Genomic DNA, 23929 nt, shown 5'->3' on the forward strand with positions numbered 1-23929 from the left:
GTCAAAGTAGTTCAAGCTGTCTAGAATTGCCCTTCAAAGTATGAAGACACCCAGTTTAAATATCACTATGAGATTACCCATCTATGGAATGACGATTACTATGAAACTATGCTTAGCCCATAGATTGTTTACCGACCAGTAGCTATAAGCACTTTTCTTAAAGGAATTAGTTAATGCCAACTGGCGCAAAACCTTTGCCATAAAATCCCATAAATTATTTGTAGAACACGACTAAACCATCTGATGCCTACCTCGAAATATATACATAGGTACCCGTATTTACATCCTTGCTTTTACCAGAAAATTAAGTCATATCAAAGAGGCCGTAGAGTTTTATAATTACCATCATATACGGATCGTGCTTTCGTTTTTCGAAGTGAAAATATTCTGAAGGGTAATTTGAATAACGCTGTACAAAAAATATGCGAGCCAAAGTATTCGCGTTCTTTTGAATAAGTAGGCATAAGAGCGTAGGTAGAAAAAGCTTAGATTATAATTACATGAAGAAAAGATAGGCACCCACCGTATTAATTCGAATTATGTTTTCAAAATTAGATTACGGAACTCTAGTAGGAAATATTATAAAAATAAGCAAAATTGTATACGTATTATGTCCAGTACGGATTTCTTCGCAATTTCTATATCTACCACACTCCTCACTTCCACACTCCAAAGCTCATATTTATTACTGACTGACCAGCGCAACTTCGCTTGCGTCACATAAGAGAGAATGGGTCATAACTTTCCCCGTTTTTTAAACACTTTTCGTTGCCACTCCGCTCCTAATGGTTGCAACGTGATGTTATATTGGTAGCCTAAAGCTTTTCTCGATAAATGGTCTATTCAACACAAAAATATTTTTTCGATTCGGAACAGTAGTTCCTGAGATTAGCGCGTTCAAACAAACAAACAAATTCTTCAGCTTAATAATATTGGTTTAGATGTATGTAGGTAAATTATTAGGAGGTAGGTACCTAAAAAAATCGATATATTATTTTTTAAACAGGCCTCTAACATTATTTCGTGTGCTTACTTTGTGTGGTATACAGAGGACAATAGCAGAGATTGCAGAGAACAGTCTTGCTTTAATATATAGGGTAGATCTGTATTTAATAGTAGTTGCTTTGGAGGTTTGACCTAGGAAATTGGGGTTAAGAGTCGTGTGTTTGTTATATACCTACTGATGTTACTGGGAACATCTGTTTCATTGAGTGGCTTAGTGACCGCGTTTCTTGAAGGAAACGTTTCAAGGCTTCCGTGGTTTGAAGAGCGCAGTTAAGAGATATGTCTCTTTCGTATCCGCTTGGGTGGTTCTTTATTTTATATCACCAGCTAAGGACAGGAAAGGAAGAAGGTTGATATTTTTTACAGGTTGGTGCCGAAGAGTATGGCTAATTGTACCCTTTTTTTTTCTAAATAGTAGTAAACTGATGGATTTATTTATAATATGTATATTTTAGGATGTAACCGATACTTTAGGATATATGTAAATATATCTATAATCAACAAACACCACACATCGTCGGTTTTCGATTTTATATTTTTCATTTGATAATTAGTCAGAAAACGTGGTTTCTCTTCAATAAAGAGAAAGTCTATCGCTTTTAAGTTTCAGCAGATAATTTTACTTAACTATTAGATTGTGGTTTTCTATAGCTAATAATTCTTGCAGCAACTGTTCATTTGTAGTGACATGTATTTTGTATTCAAGTGCTAGTTGCCTTAGCACTTGTGTTGCATCAAATTAGCTCTTATGTCAAACGCAGCTGTGATTAACGACTTACATGAATAATATTAACAAATTCTAAACATATTAGGCAATGTACTTGTACTTATTATTAATTTGAAATAACTTTATTAGTGTTTGTAAAACATATGTGGTAGATAGCTATTTGTAAAAGCTTGGTTTTGGCAGATAAGTATTATACATCACACCACTTGATTTAATATGTCGTTTTGAAAGCAACTGATCGGAAACACTCGAAAAATGTATTCCTCAGTTATCTGACTACGAAAAAGTTCATTCTGAATTGTTTCACGTACGTTACTCTCGAAAGTTGATAGGTTGATTTGAGAGAACCAAAATTGATACCACATATTGCCATTTGAATAGGCATAGAAACAAACCTCATTTATATTCATTCCTAAAAATAAAACCAAATAAAATAAGATATATACTTTCAGAAATAGAACCCTCATAACGTCCAATACTTATTTATTATCATAATGTGCATATTTCGAAACATCGGAGTACATTTACATAACAAAATTGACATATTGCAAATAAAATAATGTTATTCTTATTCCTTGTTGCGATGTCCGTTTGTGCACAAGTCTTGTCACGAGCGAGATTGGAAAATCGGTCAAGCGTGAACACCGCACGTCGATTCCGTTAGAGCTTTTGTGGAATACGTACAAAATGTCTTTTACTGATGTGTCTGGACATGAGTCAAGTTGTCATAAAGAGGGTTACTGAAATATATGTCGCTTCTGTTTATGAAGAAAAAAATATTCTTCATTTTATTATTTTGTACAAAACGTAAAGTAGGTTTGACGGTATTGATGAGGTGTACTTGTCAAACCCAGTTACTTAGCTAAATATGATCTTGCTGTTTTCTAAAACACCGCCTTTATTTTGGTTAAAAATAAACATTTATGACCAACGTAATTCAGAACGTCAGTCACAAACAATTAGAATGTTGCTGACACTCAGGTACTTGATTACCTAATAACGATTCATAGCAAAGCAATATTGAAAAGGGCAAAAGAGCTAATTATCAAATCGCTTCAATTACTTACCCCATTTACTTTCAGGAGTTGTCAGTAATCTTTTAAGCCTGGACAAAGTGTTTAATAGATGTTGACGTTTATGTACAACTTTATGCAAAAATTGTAAGTTAGAGAGGATTAGTTTAATTAGCTTTCGGGCATTGTGAAGCTTTAATAGATATTATTTTACTAATATCTGGATTATAGAGAGCTTGGCCACGAGTATCTTTGTGGTATTATATCTTTCTGAAATATTCATATCTATCTCCGTATTTTTATTGTTTTTTTTTATTAACCTGTACTGTTCCATTGTTGGGCAAAGGTCTCCCCCAAAATCTTCAACCGGTGTCTGTCACCGGCTATCTCACGCCAATCCTCCAAATAGGTATCCAAGTCATCGCACCAACGTTTCCATGGCCTACCCTGACTTAAAATAAATAGCGTTAATTGTTCGATACGAATACTGGATTCAAGACCTCTCTCACCCTGGAACAGAACACCAATGGTTGTTTATTATGTAAATAAGTAGGAAGTTAATACACATAAGTGTTTGGCACTGCTCTTTGGCAAAAACAGCGACTATTATTCTTAACAGACAACAACTATAACAGTTATTCACACATATTTAAATTCTGTAATGTCAGCTAACTTGGAAGTGGTACATTATCTAAAAGAGGTCAGCAAAACAGCAATAAACATCTTAATCGCGCGATAAAATAGTCCCAAATGGATTGAAATCCAGCTTCAAGCTGCCTTGTACAAAATTGTTTGAACAAAATGGAAGGATAGCGGGTCTCGGTCAATAAGATAGAATAGAGTAAACAGCGGGTTTCGTTCTTGAAGTGATAAAATCATTCACGACGACTTTGCTCTTGACAGATTAAGATACGAGAAATTTCTGAACGTGTTACGGTTTTATTTGAAAAATTGCTTCACGTTTCAGTTTCTGCATTTTGGTTTGTGAGTTTCGAGAATTGATAACGAATGTTACTGATTTTGCTTCTCGTTTTTTGGTCTTCTACATATTTACTCTTGTATGCTGACTTAAGTTTATATTGTAAATCTGCTAAACTAAATATTCTTTCAAACGAGTATCACTGATGTTTTGTCAGATATATAATAGATAGCTGACCCGCGCAACTTCGCTTGCGTCATATAAGAGAGAATGATTAAAAATTTTTCCCATTTTTGTAACATTTTTCACTGGTACACTGGTACTCTGCTCCTATTGTTAGTAGCGTGATTATATATAAAATTTCCTCCTTCCTCGATAAATGGACTATCTAACACTGAAAGAATTTTAAAAATCGGACCAGTAGTTTTTGAGATTAGCGCGTTCAAACAAACAAACAAACAAACTCTTGAGCTTTATAATATTAGTATAGATTTGTCCTTTGAAAAAACGTTTGATCAACGCCTTTTATACAGGTTGCTATACTTTACGTATTACGATAGATAGATACTGAACATAACAGCTTATCACTTCTATTATAATTTACGATATTTCATTCGGAAAAAATCTTTATATATGTCTCGAATATTTCGTGTACAGGTAGTAGGTAAATGGACGGACAAATGATTTGGAAACACGACGTCCCGACACTCACTCAACGTATTGGAATTCTGTATACGATTTAATAAAAGCCTGAAGATTTGTATGGTGACAAAAGTTATTGAAGTTGACTAATGTGATTGACCTTTATATATTTTATATCTGTGCTCAGACATATATTTATAATGCTTTTGCTATTTTTTTGAAGTCGTCACAAAATAAATATAGCAGAAGTCTCAAACTAAAAGCAAAGTGTATGCTATGCAAGTACCTACCTTTTATAAAAAAAGATCGTTACTGATTTCAATGATAGGTAGAAAACCCAAAAGGAAAACATAATAAAAAATGTACGACCTACCTTAAGCAACAGAAATTCTGTATTCAATAAAAAGAATCGCATTTAAACTAAGTACTCAACATATGTTGTTAATTTGTGAAATTATTATATCTACTCACGATTCAAAACTTACGGCCAGCTACATTTATCAATCAAACTAGGTACCTAATTACGATTCAAATCTCATAATCTCTTGTAAAATTGTGCCTTTAAACGCAAGACACCACTAAGTACCTCGGGAGAAGCGAAACTTGACAGCGCAGCCTTAGAAAAGCCTTACTTGACATGAATTCCTGGGAACATTTGTATTTTCTTATCAAGTAGTCTTACAAATTAATTAATAAATGTGTGTATTTCCGTCATTAATATCGTAACAGCTAAAGTAAGTACAAATAACCTGAATAAGAACTGAAGTTTCCATTACCAAAAGTAAAGAGAGACCATAATGCTTATTTCTCGGTATTTCTATATTAACAATCTCACGAATGTAAGTAATATTTTTTCTTTGAATAAGCCTTATTTTGCCTCTATTTTTGTCATTGTGAACAAAAAATAGATGTTATTCAAGAAACTTATTTTGTATTTTAGTTTTTGGACGTATTATGTTGTATTTTAAGATCTTTTGTCGTCCTAGTTTTCGTATTTATTATTTTTATCTCGTTTTTTTCATGGTAGATTAGTCTAAGTAATACTTGAAGTATGTTAGGCATCTTTATATTTTATTATTGTTCGTATAAAAAATGGACACTGAAGATACTATTTTTGTATTTATATCTACTGGGTTTATTGTGGGAGTAAGCCGCACATTCTTTTCAATATTATACACAGCCTAGTAAACAAACAATCCCATCTTTATTCTTATCTTGGGATAAAATATTGTGAGTTAGAAACGAATAAGACAACTAACCCTAGAATCATAAATAAAATGTAATTACCATGGTTTTAACTTTTAGGGTTGATACCGAGTTACTTTGAAAGTAAACATAATGTAGGGACCGACGATTTTTAATTGAGATTAAGTCGAAAATACAAACAGTCGGCCATTTGCATGTTTATTACAGATTTTGGTTCAAAGTTAAGTATTTTTAAATGAACGCTTATAAAAGTACGGATAAGAAATATGTTGATAGCTTTGATGTAGAAGTTTGTTTTGTTTTAACGTTTTTTAGTTACCGGATTTTGGATAGCGATATTTAGTAGTTAAAATACTAATATCAAATTACTCACACATTTTCAGTAATTTATATTCATTCTTCTATAATATTTGTTTTTCTAATAGACAAATTAAAGGGTTCAATTTATTTTATTTACTTTATGTCGCATTAAGAAGTATTGCATAGACTTTAATAAATAACATAAAGCCAAACTCAACTCAAACAACAATTTAAAAATCGTAAAAATATTTATTTGTCATGGAATGAGACTTACGAAACCCACACTCAACTGTATGGAAGTGATGATCACTTAAACAGTTGCGTTTCAATCAAATCAACTTTAATCAATAATACTTTTCTAATAAATTAGCATCACTCAATTACATATTCTTTCACGACATATTTTCTTCTGAGCAACTGAGTTCATCAGAACGTAATTACTGTCAGCACATCAAAGTAACTTCGCAACTGACATGACGAAATCATTAAAGACGAAACACGAAAGTGGAAAAGTTAATACTTTTGCATTGGAATAAATAAGTTCGGAAGGTGAATGAATGAATGAAGCAAAAGAAGTTTGTAAGGATAGGTGTCATCTATACTAATATTATAATCTATACTATCTATACTAATGTTATAAAGCTGAAGAGTTTGTTTGTTTGAACGCGCTAATCTCAGGAACTACTGGTCCGATTTGAAAAATTCTTTCAGTGTTAGATAGCTCATTTATCGAGGAAGGCTATAGGTTAATTAATATCACGCTACGGCTATAAGGAGCGGAGTAGCAACGAAAAATGTTACAAAAACGAGGAAAATTACGACGTATTCTCTCTTATGTGACGCAAGCGATAATGCGCGGGTCAGCTAGTGTGTGTATATGCAGCAAGTGGTGTGCTCTGATTTAAGCCTACCCGCGCGAGAAAAAGATGTGATTTTATGTTATGTATGTAGTATGTACTAAGTATAGTCAGCTCCAAAAGTCGCTGAACATATTCAATCTTTCGAAACCCTATATTTGTAGTGTTGCACATTATTCCATCGAGAACATCTGTCGGTGATCGAAATGATTAATTCTGACTAATTCTATCTGATTTTGTTCATGTATTTATAAACATTTGGTAATAAAGAGGTTTTGAAAACTTATTATGAAGGTGTAAACTGTATGTATGGTGGTCCGTAAAGACTAGGTCTTGTGTTTTTTACTTACGAAACTAAAACAACTTGTAAGAACTTTTGATTTTTGAACCCTAACTTTCGCTTTGTGAGCAACTGACATACTTTAAATTAGTTAAATTAGTGTGTTAGTTTTCGATATTTTATGATAACAAAATCTAGAAAGCCTCTATTGGTATTTTTACTTCCTTCTAAGTTATTGAGACTATTTCGTAATATTTTAAAATTACCGAAAAGTATGCCTTTCTCAGAACGAACGAACAATTTTTATATTAAAACGAATAATTACGGAAAAATAATTTCTTAACCGCCTCTTCCAATTTGTAATGATTTTCCTCTATTTATTATGCTGATGTTTTAGATTAAAGGGACCGCAACTGCTGATTCGTTTGTGAAGGGACTCTCGGTAATATGAGGTGACCTCATCAATAAAACATTTAGATCGGGTACCTTAACAAAGAAAATAACTTCAGAAGTAAAGCTTGGTAAAGACATTGATGAAGCAGTAAAAAAATATAAAGATATTATTTTAATAGTTATTAATACTACCCTGTAATTTTATTTTCTATAAACATTTTAATTTTGTATAAACATTTACAAATAACTAGTAACTGCCTCTTTTTAGCAAAATTATAAATGGCGATTTAGTTTATTCGCTATTAATTGACCGCTAATTTAAGCGATTTCAACAGCAGCTTCTCAATTCCTGCAGCATTTTTTATAAATATTCCCGAACCATATTCATTATTTTAAAGGCAGTTTTCTGAATAATTGACAAAATTATTTTTTTTAATCCCTAGAAAAAAAGGTATGAAGAAATCAGAAATGGATTCTGAACAAAAATAAAAAAACAAAATATCGTCAAACAGTTTGTACTACTGTTTTTTTTTGTTTTGCGGTTAATAGCCGTTTCGTCCAGTGAACAAAGCCACCCGAACACTTATCTGCATTTTAGATAAGTACGGAGGACATGACGTCATTGAAATCAATTGTTTTCTACCGCTTTTCATTAACACAAGGACTCGAGAATGCTCTGATTTGATATACAAATAAAATAGAATGATTGTTATACAGGTTAATGGCAAAGACTTAATTTATTTAGAGATTTGAGACTTAGGATAATTAATTGTTAAAATTGCACACGAATTTCAAATGCTAGACATGTTTAGCTTTTTGCGCTTTTTATTTTCACAAAAATAATGATTTTGATAAATTGGAGCCGCGCAGTAACCTTCGCGTAAGTAGTAAGATAGGTACCTACTTATAATAGAAAAGCTGGATAACATTATTCTGGAGTGATACTACCAACAGTTGGAAATCGTGCTATTGTCTATAAATAAACGAAAAGCGGTAATAAAAGTTCACTTAAAATCAAATAAAATATGACTACACTCCGAGAACGACGCGTAACTAGCCATTGATCTAACCGACAGAACCCTCTTTTAACTAACATTATTTATCGCCCTTTATCGTTCTAGAATTTTTTCCACTGCATTGTAATATAAATATTTTGGTTATTCAAAATACTAAGTTTATTACTTCTTGCCGATGTTGTCAGCAAATAGTTTCATTACTTACAAGTTTTATACTTTCTAACAATGTGCTAATAGCCTAACAACTTAAGTGTAGAACTCAAGATTCATTTAGAATATATTGGGTGACTAACGTTCTAGTACTAAATGGTATACTTTCCAATCCGCACACCTTGCGTACAAGGCTCTCTACTAGGTCGTTGGACTATAACTTATTTTTGTAAAGATGTTTATACGTGGGCCACTACTTATATTTTGAGCCTAACTATGAAAACCGGTAAATATGTGAGTGAAAACTACTTTATCGTGTTCTCGGGTATTCTTATGCATGATCTAGATAGATTTTTATGTGATCGAAATATTTTTTTAATGTTTTTTTTTCTTTCCCGAAGACCCCTCAAAAACAGGGTGTTTAAAAGCATAACCTGTTTCTTGTGCCGATGAAAAATCAAGGTTAATGCTATTTATTCTTGACATTTTGGAACTAAATAAAGTCATTTGATGTCAAACTGTAGTATATGGCGAGAAACTAATTTATTCGATTATTTTCGTGCACATAACAGCTGGTTGTTTAACAAGATGTGTTAGGGCGGGCATTGTCATTATAGCACTCGACCTGTAGGATTTTGTGGGTTTTCCGTATTTTAAACCATTTTTTCGGTAAACTTTTGATTGTAAATCAATAAGAATTAACCATTCTACATTTTTCTAAAGACATTTTGGGCCGTGACAAAGTTTTTATAAAAAATCAAGGGACTATTTGTTTCGAAGTGCTTCGAGCGCGAAAAGCTTTTTCTGGATTTGGTTCATCTTAAAACACCCATAAAGTCGACTGACGTTTACTTTTCGGCTTATGCGCAGAGATCCTAGATCTGTGGTCTGTCACGATTTGATACATGTATTTTAAAGCAAGACGATAGAATTTTCAAGCATTATTTCGCACTAATCGGCGCGAGTACCTTTGCGAATTCGTGTAGAAAAAAAATTGGCTCATTTAGAAAAAAACTTCTAAACGGAAATGTTCTCTCCAAATATTTTATATCTGAGAGTGGAAATAATGCATAGGATTGTATCGATCTATTGATGCATCAGGAAACGAAAATGCATAATTAATTTTCGCACAGCATCATTTTTTCCGGATACAACTGGTGACCTTGGACGACCTTCAGGAATTTCATTGGTGAGGGAAAAATAATCATGATAGAACTCTACATATTAGCGTTTTAAATTTTCAAAACATCGGACTTTATCACCAAAATAATAAATAAGTCAATATAGACACGACTGTTTCTATAAGTCACGTCGAAAGTCGTAAAAAATATTTGCACGGAAATGTTAACATCCTAATACCATTTTCCCGCACACTTACAATTTTCGATCGACGATATTGAAAATATTTTCAGCGCAGATTTCAAAACTTTCTTAGGAATGTAGTAGTCAAAAAGGTCAAACTTTACGATGAAAAAACCAAATGGGGTCTAAAACAATCCGATTCGTCAAGGCTCAAAATATAAGTAGTGACCTAAGTATTGCTTTTGAAATTATAGTTAGGTACATTGAATATGGCATTCCTGTTTTCAAAAATGTCGCATTATCTTAACGCAACGTGTAACACTAGAAATACTTAAAATATTAGAAATATAATGATAACATGACCACAATATAACAGGAGACAAACTTACAAGTTGTAACACATCGTTAACATCAACCAACTAACTATGTTGTCTGATATTATTAAGTGTGTCATCATTGTTGGTGCAGCTGCATCACTCGCTAGTCCGGTGGAGAAGGACACATTCGTGACACCAATTTCATTAGAGGAAGATTCAATATCTGGAGGATATAGCGTGTCTATAAAAGATTTTCCTTATCAAGTATCAATATATATCGGTAGAGGTGATCAAAATGATCGTTTTCACTGTGGAGGATCAATCATCAGTAACAACTATATATTAACAGCTGCACATTGTCTTGATGGCGTTAAGGTATCTCAAATTGTTGTTCGCGCTGGTAGTGCTTATCAAAAAAAGGGAACTATTATCAAAATAACTGACATGATCCTGCATTCTGACTACAGCATAAATACGATAGATAACGACGTGGCTGTGATAAGAGCAGCTGCTCCTATAGAATTCAATGATGTCATACAACCTATCAGACTACCCAACAACAATAGACCTTTAGAAGTCGGGTCCATTATCACAGCAAGTGGTTGGGGAGAAACTGAAAGCTCTGCTGAAAGTAACATATTGTTGGCTGTTAAAGTTCCTGTGGTGAGTGAGGAGAGGTGCTACAGGGTGTTTCCCGACAGACTGACTAAAAATATGTTTTGTGCAGGCGGCTTACAGACAGGGGGTAAAGCAGTTTGTCAAGGTGATTCTGGAGGTCCAGCGGTACAAAATGGCGTTCAATACGGTATCGTGTCCTGGGGTAGACCCTGCGCTTTACCAAATTTTCCTGATGTGTATACTAAAATCCAAGCACCTTCTATTAGAGGCTTCATCGCTAAACATACTGGAGTGTAAAATAATACTGTTCTGCAAATAAATATGTGCGATATGCTATATTATGTTATTTATTTTACCAATCACGATACACTGTTAAAACATTTTTTACATGAAGAAAGAAATATGCGTCAAAAACCTAGTACTATTACTAAGTATAAGTATGTATTTACAAAACCGTTTAAATATTTTGATCTAGGATCTCTTGCCTCATCAATAAACAAATTGATTGTGCAGTTATAAATAATGTAGAACCGATATTTGATCCTTTGATTCAGTGAAGGTACTAATGTAATGCCTAGTGGGGCTCTTAAGCTAGTCAAACTGTCCTCGCTATTGTTGTTTCCTATATTTGTTAAAAAAAAAAAATCAATCTTGTTGCATGATGAGCGTGATCGTAAATATATAATTTCTAAAAAAGTTGAGGCATTCTGTTGCAAAATGCAATAATATAATTTCATGGTGAAATATTGTGATCCCTTAAGAAAGACAATACTGGAACCACATAGATCGGTGTGACTTGAAAGAATTATTTATTTTCTAAGCCGGAATTATTATTTTGGTGCTAATGTCACTTAGATCACTGGTTCAGCGTCGTCTGTTTTAAAAACCAGCAGCTAATTATACATGAGGCCCATGTTTTCAAGCTTTAGTATGAATTCAGGAATATTTTAAAATGATAGTGAGCTGCTTTGGTAACTTGTACAGGCATTCTTGAAGTTTGTCTAGAATCAAAGCCTCTTACCCTCTTCAAATCTTCTCTTAATCTAGAAACATGGACCGAGTGTTGTCAAAATATCTATTTTAATCCTATTTTAATGAATATTTATATTAACTAGTAGTCACCCAGTAGTCAAAATTAGACTACTATTAATTTAATTTGTTATATCAAAATTTATATCGTTTAGTAAGACCTCAGTAAACAATAAGACGGTACTCTATGTCTATGTCAGTGCTCTATCTATATATACATATCTATCAAATGCGTGGTAATGTGTGTTATGTCTTTATTGATTTAATGTACATACTTTATTAGCATTATTATAAAAAATATTTGCGTCCTGCACTATTCCTACACATAAACTGTAAGTGTGCCAAATTTCATACTTCTACGTCCGCACGTTTTACGTAAAAAGGGGTCCAAGGTTTTTGCTTCACGTATTAATATATGGATTGCTGTTATATATTGTTCAGCGTTGTGACTTTAGGTGTCAAGCGTCTCTCTTAACCCAGGTAGAAACCTGTCTCGAGCAGTGAGCAGCAATACAGTCGAGTTGGTAGTGCTGATCTAAAAACTGGCACTCTTATCAAAATAGCTGACATGATCCTACATCCTGACTACATCAAAGAGACAATAGATAACGACGTGGCTGTGATGAAGACAGCTACTCCTATAGAATTCAATGATGTCATACAGCCTATCAAACTACCCAATAATTATGGATCTTTGGAGGATGGCTCGACCATCACCGTGAGTGGTTGGGGAAGAACGGAAAACCTTGTTGGAAGTGACACTTTGTTGGCTGTAAAAGTTCCTGTGGTGAATGATAAGAAGTGTCAGAAGCTATTAAGCGATTTAGAAACTAAACTAACTAAAGTATGTTTTGTGCGGGCGGCTTACCGTCGGGCGGTAAAGGAGTGTGTTTTCGTGATTCTGGAAGTCCAGCAGTACAGAATGGCGTTCAATACGGTATCGTGTCCTGGGGTAAAGCCTGCGCTTTACCAAATTATCCTGATGTGTATGTTAAGATCCTAGAACCTTCTATTAGAGGCTTCATCGCTAAACACACTGGTGTGTAAAATAATACTGTTCTGTAATAAATGTGTGCGATTTGATATTTTACGTTTTTTTTTACCAATCACGATACTCATTTAGAACATAATTTTACTACTATTATATAGAATATTTACAAAAGCATTTGAATATTTTGATCTAGGAGTAGCTATAAAATGTTATTGTTAGTTCATCAACATACGAAATAATGTAGGACTGATATTTGATGTTTTAAAAATTGGAAAGGTACTAGTGTACTTCCTTGTGGGACTCCTAAACTTATCAAACTGTCCTCACTTATGTTGTTTTCTATTATTTTCTATTGCGTAATGAGCGTGACCTAAGTATAAGAAATAAGCCTTACAAGAGACAGTTAAATACGCTAGAACCAGAAACAATTAAAGCACAAATGTATTATTTGAAGAAATTTTTTTTATTTTTTTTTTTTTATTTATTTATTTCTCACAGCTTACAACTACCATTACAGGTGTACCACCCAATGCGGTAGTTATGCCACAGATACATAATTATTTATAATACTTAGTCTAGTAATTTACAATAATATTATTAATTATAAAACTAACCTTAACATTAAACGTTATAGCATATGATAAACTTAGAAACCCTTGTGAATTCACTCAGAGTGCAGCAAAACACATCCAGTTTATCTGCTATCAGATTGAGAAGGTTATCTGTTGCATACACTTTACAAAACGCAACTATTTTATTAAAAAAGACAGGGCTGGGAACCACAACTTAGCTCAGTGTGACTTGAAAGAATTAAGATTTTTATACGCCATTGTGTAAAAAAAACATTATTGGTGCATATGTCACTGAGATCACTTTTGTTCAGTGTCGTCAGTTTTAAACATCGGCAGCTGTTATACATGAGCCCATGTTTTCAAGCTAAAATATGAGTTCAGGAATGTTTTGAAATTATATCAAGCTGTTTTGGTTGCTTGTACAGGCATTTATATAAATTCTTGAAGTATTGTCCAGAATCAAAGGCGCTTACCCTCTTAAAATCTTCTCTTAATCTAGGAAAATATACCGAGCGTTGAGAAATGTTCTATTCAAACCCTATTTTTATGAATACAGGGTGGCGATTTAATTACCTGCATCCATCTAGCAGGTGAATCAGACCACGACATACTACCTTTATCGCCAAAAAAAACAATCCCTTAAGTTTCCTGTAATATACTGCGGTGGTGCATCGCATTTCGTAGGAATTTGGGATGATTATTATTAACTTTATCTCGGGATAGCGCTAAAATAAAATGTAAAATTGCGTCCAATATGTTATATGCTATCAATACTACACCACGTTGGAGTAGTGCAGGAGATTAAATCGGCACCTTGTATTCATATTAATTTCTGTCCTTGGAGTATTGTTCAGCGTTGTCACCATAAGGTCCCTGTCAGCCCAACTAGCACACAAGCGCTATAACAAGCTGCACAATGGCCGGTTAAAGGATTTTTATAACGCCTTAGGCTCCTTAGTAAGAAGTATAGTGGTTCTATAAGCGGCTACAGATCTCTTGTAGCGTCAAATAGGCCCATACTGTCCAGCTTATAGCTCTACATTGGATCTACAGTGGTCGTAAATAGTAATTATAATAGAACGTAGTATAGTAGTAATACAGGAGCGCTAAAATAAGATGAAGGTGGTATAATCGCGCTACAAGAGCTTTTTCGCAGCTTCGTGGCGCTTACCAGCTGTTGTACAGAGGTGGTTAGCGCCACGAGCGTTCGAAAAAGCTCTTGCAGCGCGATTATACCACCTTTACCTTATTTTAGCGCTACTGTGTAACGGTTATAAATGCTAACGCTCTAAATTAGTAATATGGTCGGTTTATTGTGGTGTAAACTAAATATATTGTATTAAAATGAATCATCAGTGACTAATGAGGAGACATTTTATTTTTACGGATTGGATTATGAAAATAACAAGTAGTCTATCGCTTTTATTTCTTTGTGTACGTGATATGAAAGTGCGAGTTCCAGTTTGCTGTCAATATATATGTATATTATCGTCAATATTTTCATGCGCCCTCAAAATATTCAGTTTTAAATGCAAAAATTATATAGATATGTGGATTTGAAAATTGTATTTTGAACATAAATAAGACTTTGAGTGTTACAGATAGTTTAATTAGGGTTATAGGTAATAAAAAATGATTTTAATTATGTTAACGTTACCAGGCTATAGATTTATATGATCTTCAAAAGATCGTAATAACCTCAAAAAATATGTTTACCAAATGCGTAATGGCGTCTCGATCAAGCACCTCTCAGAGTTGGTTACATCTGCTCTAGCGGCTTAAGCTGTACAAAGGCTCTAGTGTTTGCTGTTGTAGACCTCAAGGTTCTGCAGTTGTGGCATAGGAGTGCTTCAATATAATTGTTTTGGTCGCACACCAGCATTTTACTCGTACTTTTAGGGGTCAGTCGTTGAATATTAAAATTGTTTGAATTTTTTTTTTTCATTTCTTTTTATATTTTATTTTATTTTATTTTATTTTATTTTATTTTATTTTATTTTATTTTATTTTATTTTATTTTATTTTATTTTATTTTATTTTATTTTATTTTATTTTATTTTATTTTATTTTATTTTATTTTATTTTATTTTATTTTATTTTATTTTATTTTATTTTATTTTATTTTATTTTATTTTATTTTATTTTATTTTATTTTATTTTATTTTATTTTATTTTATTTTATTTTATTTTATTTTATTTTATTTTATTTTATTTTATTTTATTTATTCTTTAAAAACAGTTGACAGACTGAACCACCACTGCACCTATGTAAATATATTATGATAATAATTTTAAGCTTTAGTATAAAGATATATTACTCGGTTATAGCGCTTTAGGTGCTTAACATAATTCTGTAATCCCCATGGCTGTTAAAATGTTTCGAATGATACCTTATACATCTATTTGCCGTACAGAAGCCATATAAATATCTGATATAACGCTCAAGGCGCTATTAAAGACCTACGCAACTCTTTTATAGATGAGTAATACACTAGCCCTAAAAAAATCTGTTATAGAACCTAAGGCATTACAAAAAGCTTATTTACGCTCTTGAGCGCTATAAGCGCAACGCATAACTCCGTTTAAACTCCTTTATCTCCTAAAGTCCCCTTATACAGTTAACGGTGTTATAGAAAGTTCCCTTAACTCAGCTATACTTCCCTAGGCTGTCTAGCGATGCAATTACATGCTCATATATCACTATAAGTCATTAGTTTCCTACTAAACGGCTACTGTCCCGCCTAGCTGTTAAAGGGTTTTTTAAATAGCTAGTATACAACTTATAGAGAATTGTACAGCATTTGAACGACTCTTATGCAACTATCAGGCTGTATAACGACTGTATAAGCAGCTTGTGTGCTAGTTGGGAGGCGTCTTTCTATATCCAGGTAGAACCCTGTGTCGAGCAGTGGGACAATACAGTGGATGTTTACTATCCTTATATATCTCTATTTCTGTGTTAGCTTAAACATTTATCGTCGTGAATGCATCACACAGAACGCGGAGTTTTCAATAATGCCATGTTATTATCTACTTCGGCCTTATTTATCGCAATTCACTTTAATTAATACTTAGGTCACTACTTATATTTTGAGCCTTGACGAATCTGATTGTTTTAGACCCCATTTGGTTTTTTCATCGTAAAGTTTGACCTTTTTGACTACTACATTCCTAAGAAAGTTTTAAAATCTGCGCTGAAAATATTTTCAATATCGTCGATCGAAAATTGTAAGTGTGCGGGAAAATTGTATTAGGATGTTATCATTTTCGTGCAAATATTCTTTACGACTTTCGACGTGACTTATAGAAACAGTCGTGTCTTTATCGCCTTATATATTATTTTGGTGAGAAAGTCCGATCTTTTGAAAATTTAAAACGCTAATATGTAGAGTTCTATCATGATTATTTTTCCCTCACCAATGACTTTCCTGAAGGTCGTCCAAGGTCACCAGTTGTGTCCGGAAAAATCGATGCTATGTGAAAATTAATTATGCATTTTTGTTTCCTGATGCATCAATAGATCGATACAATCCTATACATTATTTTCACTCTTAGATATAAAATATTTGGAGAGAACATTTCCGTTTAAAAGTTTTTTTCTAAATGAGTCAATTTTTTTTCTACAAGAATTCGCAAAGGTACTCGCGCCGATTAGTGCGAACAAATGCTTGAAAATTCTATCGTTTTGCTTCAAAATACATGTATCAAATCGTGACAGACCACAGATCTAGGATCTATGCGCATGAACCGAAAAGTGAACGTCAGTCGACTTTATGGATGCTTTAAGATGAACCAAATCCAGAAAAAGTATTTCGCGCTCGAAGCACTTCGAAACAAATAGTCCCTTGATTTTTTATAAAAACTTTTTCACGGCCCAAAATGTCTTTAGAAAAATGTAGAATGGTTAATTCTTATTGATTTACAATCAAAAGTTTACCGAAAGACCGGTTTAAAATATGGAAAAACCACAAAATCCTACAGGTCGAGTGCCATAATGACAATGCCCGCCCTAACACATCTTGTTAAACAACCGGCTGTTATGTGCACGAAAATAATCGAATAAATTAGTTTCTCGCCATACACTACAGTTTGACATCAAATGACTTTATTTAGTTCCAAAACGTCAAGAATAAATAGCATTAACCTTGATTTTTCATCGTCACAAGAAACAGGTTATGCTTTTAAACACCCTGTTTTTGAGGGGTCTTCGGGAAAGAAAAAAAAATATTAAAAAAATATTTCGATCGGATAAAAATCTATCTAGATCATGCATAAGAATACCCGAGAACACGATAAAGTAGTTTTCACTCATATATTTACCGTTTTTCATAGTTAGGCTCAAAATATAAGTAGTGGCCCACGTAGTACTCCTTAAAAATGTATTGTAATGCGTTGTTTGCATTGTACAAATATCTGTATGTTCTGAATTATTAGTGTTTTACATTGTGACAATGTTATCAGCAAATAGTTCCATTAATTATATTTTATACGCATTCCAATATTTATGAAAATATATTTTACTATATTATTGCAATGATCGATATGTTGAGTATGTCATTCCTGTATTTAACAATGTCTTTATTATCTTAACACGACGTATAACACAAGAAATACTTAAAATATTAGAAATATAAAGATAACGTGACTACAATATAACAGGAGACAAACTTACAAGTTGTACCACATCGTTAACATCAACCAACTAACTATGTTCTCTGATATTATTAAGTGTGTCATCATTGTTGGTGCAGCTGCATCACTCGCTAGTCCGGTGGAGAAGGACACATTTGTGACAACAACTTCAATAGATAAAGACTCAATATATGGAGGAAACAGCGTATCTATAAAATATTTTCCTTATCAAGTGTCAATATATATCGGTAGAGGTGATCAAAATGATCGTTTTCACTGTGGAGGATCAATCATCAGTAACAACTATATATTAACAGCTGCACATTGTCTTGATGGCGTTAAGGTATCTCAAATTGTTGTTCGCGCTGGTAGTGCTTATCAAAAAAAGGGAACTATTATCAAAATAGCTTACATGATACTGCATCCTAACTATGTTAGTTTAACGACAGATAACGACGTCGCTGTGATGAAGACAGCTACTCCTATAGAATTCAATGATGTCACACAACCTATCAAACTACCCAACAACAATAGACCTTTGGAAGTCGGGTCCATTATCACAGTAAGTGGTTGGGGAGAAACTGAAAGCTCTGCTGAAAGTAACATATTGTTGGCTGTTAAAGTTCCTGTGGTGAGTGAGGAGAGGTGCTACAGGGTGTTTCCCGACAGACTGACTAAAAATATGTTTTGTGCAGGCGGCTTACAGACAGGCGGTAAAGCAGTTTGTTATGGCGATTCTGGAGGTCCAGCAGTACAAAATGGCGTTCAATACGGTATCGTGTCTTGGGGTGAACCCTGCGCTTTACCAAATTATCCCGATGTGTATACTAAAATCCTAGAACCTTCTATTAGAGGCTTCATCGCTAAACATACTGGAGTGTAAAATAATACTGTTCTGTATTAAATATGTGCGATTTGATATTCTACGTTTTTTTTTACCAATTCACGATACTCACTTAAAACCTTTTTCATATGAAGATAATAATATGCGTCAATAATCTCCTACTATTATGTAAAATATAAACAAAAGTATTGAATATTTTGATCTAGGAGTTGCTATGCAATGTTATTGTTAGTTCATCAACATACGAAATAATGTAGGACTGTTATTTGATGTTTTAAAAACTGGAAAGGTACTAATGTACTTCCTTGTGGGACTCCTAAGCTTATCAAACTGTCCTCACTTATGTTGTTTTTTATTATTTTCTATTACGTAATGAGCGTGACTAAAGTATAAGAAATAAACCTCACAAGAGACAGTTAAATACACTAGAACCAGAAGCATCTAAACCACAAATGTATTTTTTGAAACAAATGAAAGTCTTCTTGTCGTATGGTTAGTGGTCAACCTAGTGTCAAAGTTGTTCAAGCCGACCAAAGGCCTTTGACGTGGCTTAACGACTGTTATCTTAATTGACAACAACCGGGACCGACTTTTTACGTGCCCTCCGAAGCACGGAGACGCCCTGTTCAAATACCACTATGCGGTCACCCATCTATGGAATGACCGCGCCAAGGTTTGCTTAACCCACAGATCGTTTACCGACCGGTGAGCGCAACTGGCTACGGGCGCCTCGAAACAAATGAAAGTGATCTGTACCTCTATTCTCTACCACTATCGACTACCGACAACCGGCTAGCTATCGAAATTTTGACATTTAGAATGTACTGCCAAAATGTTTCCTACGACACCCGTCAGTGGCGCTGATCAGATTTACATACGAAATTTCTCGATGACAGTTCGGTTGTCGGTAGTCGATAGTAGTAGAGAATCGAGCTACTGTTGCATACACTTTACAATACGCAACCATTTTATTAAGAAAGACAGGGCTGGGAACCACTTAGATCGGTGTGACTTGAAAGAATTAAGATTTTTAAACGCCATTGTGTAAAAAAAACATTATTGGCGCATATGTCACTGAGATCACTTTTGTTCAGCGTCGTCAGTTTTAAACATCGGCAGCTGTTATACATGAGCCCATGTTTTCAAGCTAAAGTATGAGTTCAGGAATGTTTTGAAATTATATCAAGCTGTTTTGGTTGCTTGTACAGGCATTTAAATAAATTCTTGAAGTATTGTCCAGCATCAAAGGCTCTTACCCTCTTAAAATCTTCTCTCAATCTAGGAAAATATACCGAGCGTTGAGAAATGTTCTATTCAAACCCTATTTTTATTAATACAGGGTGGCGATTTAATTACCTGTATCCTTCTAGCAGGTGAATCAGACCACGACATACTACCTTTATCGCCAAAAAAAAACAATCCCTTAATTTTCCTGTAAGGTCAATATACTGCGGTGGTACATCGCATTTCGTAGGAATTTGGGATGATTATTATTAACTTTATCTCGGGATAGCGCTAAAATAAAATGTAAAATTGCGTCCAATCCATACTAATATTATAAATGCGAAAGTAACTCTGTCTGTCTGTCTGTCTGTCTGTCTGTCTGCTACTCAATCACGCCTAAACTACTGAACCAATTTGCATGAAATTTGGTATGTAGATATTTTGATTCCCGAGAAAGGACATAGGCTACTTTTTACCCCGGGAAAATGACACATTTCCCGGGAAAATTCAGGTGGCGTACGAAGTCGCGAATAGTCAAAATTATAATGACATTGAATTAACAAAATTCCGTTGTCATGGCAACTGTTTTAATGGCGGATATGCCTTAGCGCGACTTCGTTATACTATGAGATATAAATAATTTTGAGAATATTTTTCGTGAAAAAAAAGCATATTTTATATCATCACGCTACGACCAAAAGGAGCAGAGTACCAGTAATTAATGTTACAAAAACGGGGAAAAATTCCACCCATTCTCTCTTATTGGACGCAAGCGAAGTTGCGCGGGTCAGCTAGTATGTTATATGCTATCAATACTACACCACGTTGGAGTAGTGCAGGAGATTAAATCGGCACCCTGTATTCATATTAATTTCTGTCCTTGGAGTATTGTTCAGCGTTGTCACCATAAGGTCCCTGTCGGGCGTCTTTCTACTGGCAGAAAATGCTCCTGGCATTAAGTCCGCCTTTATACAGCTCTGTATACAAAGTTTAAAATAAATAAATAAATCCAGGTAGAACCCTGTGTCGAGCAGTGGGACAATTATTGACTCTATTTCTGTGTTAGCTTAAACATTTATCGTCGTGAATGCATCACACAGAACGCGGAGTTTTCAATAATGTCATGTTATTATCTACTTGTGCCTTATTTATCGCAATTCACTTTAATTAATAGTACTCCTTAAAAAATATTGTAATGCGTTGTTTGATATCAGTATTGCATTGTACAAATATCTGTATGTTCTGAATTATTAGTGTTATACATTGTGACAATGTTATCAGCAAATAGTTCCATTAATTATATTTTATACACATTCCAATATTTATGAAAATATATTTTACTATATTATTGCAATGATCGTTATGTTGAGTATGTCATTTCTGTATTTAACAATGTCTTTATTATCTTAATACGACGTATAACACAAGAAATACTTAAAATATTAGAAATAAGTATAACGATAACATGACTACAATATAACAGGAGCAAACTTACAAGTCGTACCACATCGTTAACATCAACCAACTAACTATGTTCTCTGATATTATTAAGTGTGTCATCATTGTTGATGCAGTTGCATCACTCGCTAGTCCGGTGGAGAAGGACACATTTGTGACGCAAACTTCAATAGATAAAGACTCAATATATGGAGGATACAACGCCTCTATTAAAGATTTTCCTTATCAAGTATCAATATATATCGGTAGAGGTGATCAAAATGATCATTTTCAATGTGGAGGATCAATCATCAGTACAAACTATATCTTAACAGCTGCACATTGTCTTCATTACTGGCAGGTATCACAAGTTGTTGCTCGCGCTGGTAGTGCTTATCAAAAAAAGGGAACTATTATCAAAATAGCTTACATGATACTGCATCCTAACTATGTTAGCTTAACTTATGATAACGACGTCGCTGTGATGAAGACAGCTACTCCTATAGAATTCAATGATGTCACACAACCTATCAGACTACCCAACAACAATAGACCTTTGGAAGATGGGTCCATTATCACAGTAAGTGGTTGGGGACAAACTGAAAGCTCTGCTGGAAGTAAAATATTGTTGGCTGTTAAAGTTCCTGTGGTGAGTGATGAGAGGTGCTACGGAGTGTTCGGCAACAACCTGACTAAAAGTATGTTTTGTGCAGGCGGCTTACAGACAGGGGGTAAAGCAGTTTGTTATGGCGATTCTGGAGGTCCAGCAGTACAAAATGGCGTTCAATACGGTATCGTGTCTTGGGGTGAACCCTGCGCTTTACCAAATTATCCTGATGTGTATACTAAAATCCTAGAACCTTCTATTAGAGGCTTCATCGCTAAACATACTGGAGTGTAAAATAATACTGTTCTGTATTAAATATGAGCGATTTGATATTTTACGTTTTTTTTTTACCAATTCACGATACTCACTTAAAACCTTTTTCATATGAAGATAATAATATGCGTCAAAAACCTACTACTATTACTAAGTATGTCTTTACAAAACCGTTTAAATATTTTGATCTAGGAGTCGCTATAAAAAACTATTTCATTGCCTCATCAATAAACAAATTGATTGTGCAGTTATAAATAACGTAGAACCGATATTTGATCCTTTGAAACAGTGAAGGTACTAACGTAATGCCTTGTGGGACTCCTAAGCTAGTCAAACAGTCCTCGCTAATGTTGTTCACTATTTTTTTTTTCAAACAAAATCTTGTTTCCTGTTGAGTGTGATCATAAATATAGTTAATAACGGTAGAACCAGAAAGGTTACGCAAAAGTATTTTTCTAAGAAAATTAAGGCATTCTGTTGCAAAAGTTTTACTAAATGCAATAATTTTATGGTGAGATGTTGTGATCCCTTAAAAAAGACAGTACTGGAACCACTTAGATCGGTGTGACTTGAAAGAATTATTAACTTTCTAAGCCATTGTGTATATATATATATATATTCGCTTAGCCTTTGTTCCAAACTATGTTGGAGTCGGCTTCCAGTCTCACCGGATGCAGCTGGATACCAGTGTTTTACATGGAGCGACTGCCTATCTGACCTCCACAACCCAGTTACTTGGGTATTAACACGATACCCTTCGGTAAGACTGGTTGTCAGACTTTCAAGCTTCTGACTACTGTTAACGACTGTCAAAGATCTTCGAAAATGACAGCCGGGACCCACAATTTAACGTGCCTTCCGAAACACGGAGGAACTCGATATGTATAAGATGGTCACCCATCCACGGAACAACCTCGGCAAGCGTAGCTTAACCTCAAAGATCGATCCGTGCGGCTGTTGAAACTAAGCCACGAGCTCCTTTCTAAGCCATTGTGTAAAAACTCATTATTGGTGCAAATGTCATTTAGATAATTTCGATTCAGCGTCGTCAGTTTTAAACATCGGCAGCTGTTATAGATGGGGCCCATGTTTTCAAACTATAGTATGAGTTCAGAAATGTTTTGAAATAAGGTCGAGCTGTTTTGGTTGCTTGTACAAGCATTTATATAAATTCTTGAAGTAATGTCCAGCATCAAAGGCGCTTACCCTTTTAAAATCTTCTCTCAATCTAGGAAAATATACCGAGCGTTGAGAAATGTTCTATTCAAACCCTATTTTTATGAATACAAGGTGGCGATTTAATTACCTACATCCTTCTAGCAGGAGAATCAGACCACGACATACTACCTTTATCGCCAGAAAAACAATAGCTTAATTTTCCCCGTGAGGTCAATATACTGTGGTGGTGCATCGCATTTCGTAGGAATTCGGGACGATTATTATTCTTACACACTTAAATGACTTACACTTAAATGACGTAAAATTGCGTTCAATATGTTATATGCCATCAATACTATACCACGTTGGAGTAGTGCAGGAGATTAAATCGGCACCTTGTATTCATATTAATTTCTG

The 23929-nt window shown here is 34.1% G+C and overlaps 2 protein-coding genes across 2 annotated transcripts; both read left to right on the forward strand.

The window, feature by feature from the left end:
* The first annotated feature begins 10220 nt into the window (after window positions 1–10220).
* On the forward strand, window positions 10221–22413 carry LOC142978592 (transmembrane protease serine 9-like). Its single transcript, XM_076123095.1, has 3 exons — window positions 10221–11038; window positions 12276–12618; window positions 21521–22413. Exons 1-3 carry the CDS (start codon window positions 10236–10238, stop codon window positions 22373–22375), a joined length of 2001 nt encoding a protein of 666 aa, XP_075979210.1. The 5' UTR covers window positions 10221–10235; the 3' UTR covers window positions 22376–22413.
* LOC142978153 (trypsin-7-like) lies at window positions 17993–18882 on the forward strand. The gene has a single exon (XM_076122475.1). The coding sequence runs from the start codon at window positions 18046–18048 to the stop codon at window positions 18850–18852; it is 807 nt and encodes a 268-aa protein (XP_075978590.1). The 5' UTR covers window positions 17993–18045; the 3' UTR covers window positions 18853–18882.
* Window positions 22414–23929: the final 1516 nt, after the last annotated feature.

Source organism: Anticarsia gemmatalis, chromosome 14 (assembly GCF_050436995.1).
Source record: "Anticarsia gemmatalis isolate Benzon Research Colony breed Stoneville strain chromosome 14, ilAntGemm2 primary, whole genome shotgun sequence".
NCBI classification, from domain to species: Eukaryota; Metazoa; Arthropoda; class Insecta; order Lepidoptera; family Erebidae; genus Anticarsia; species Anticarsia gemmatalis.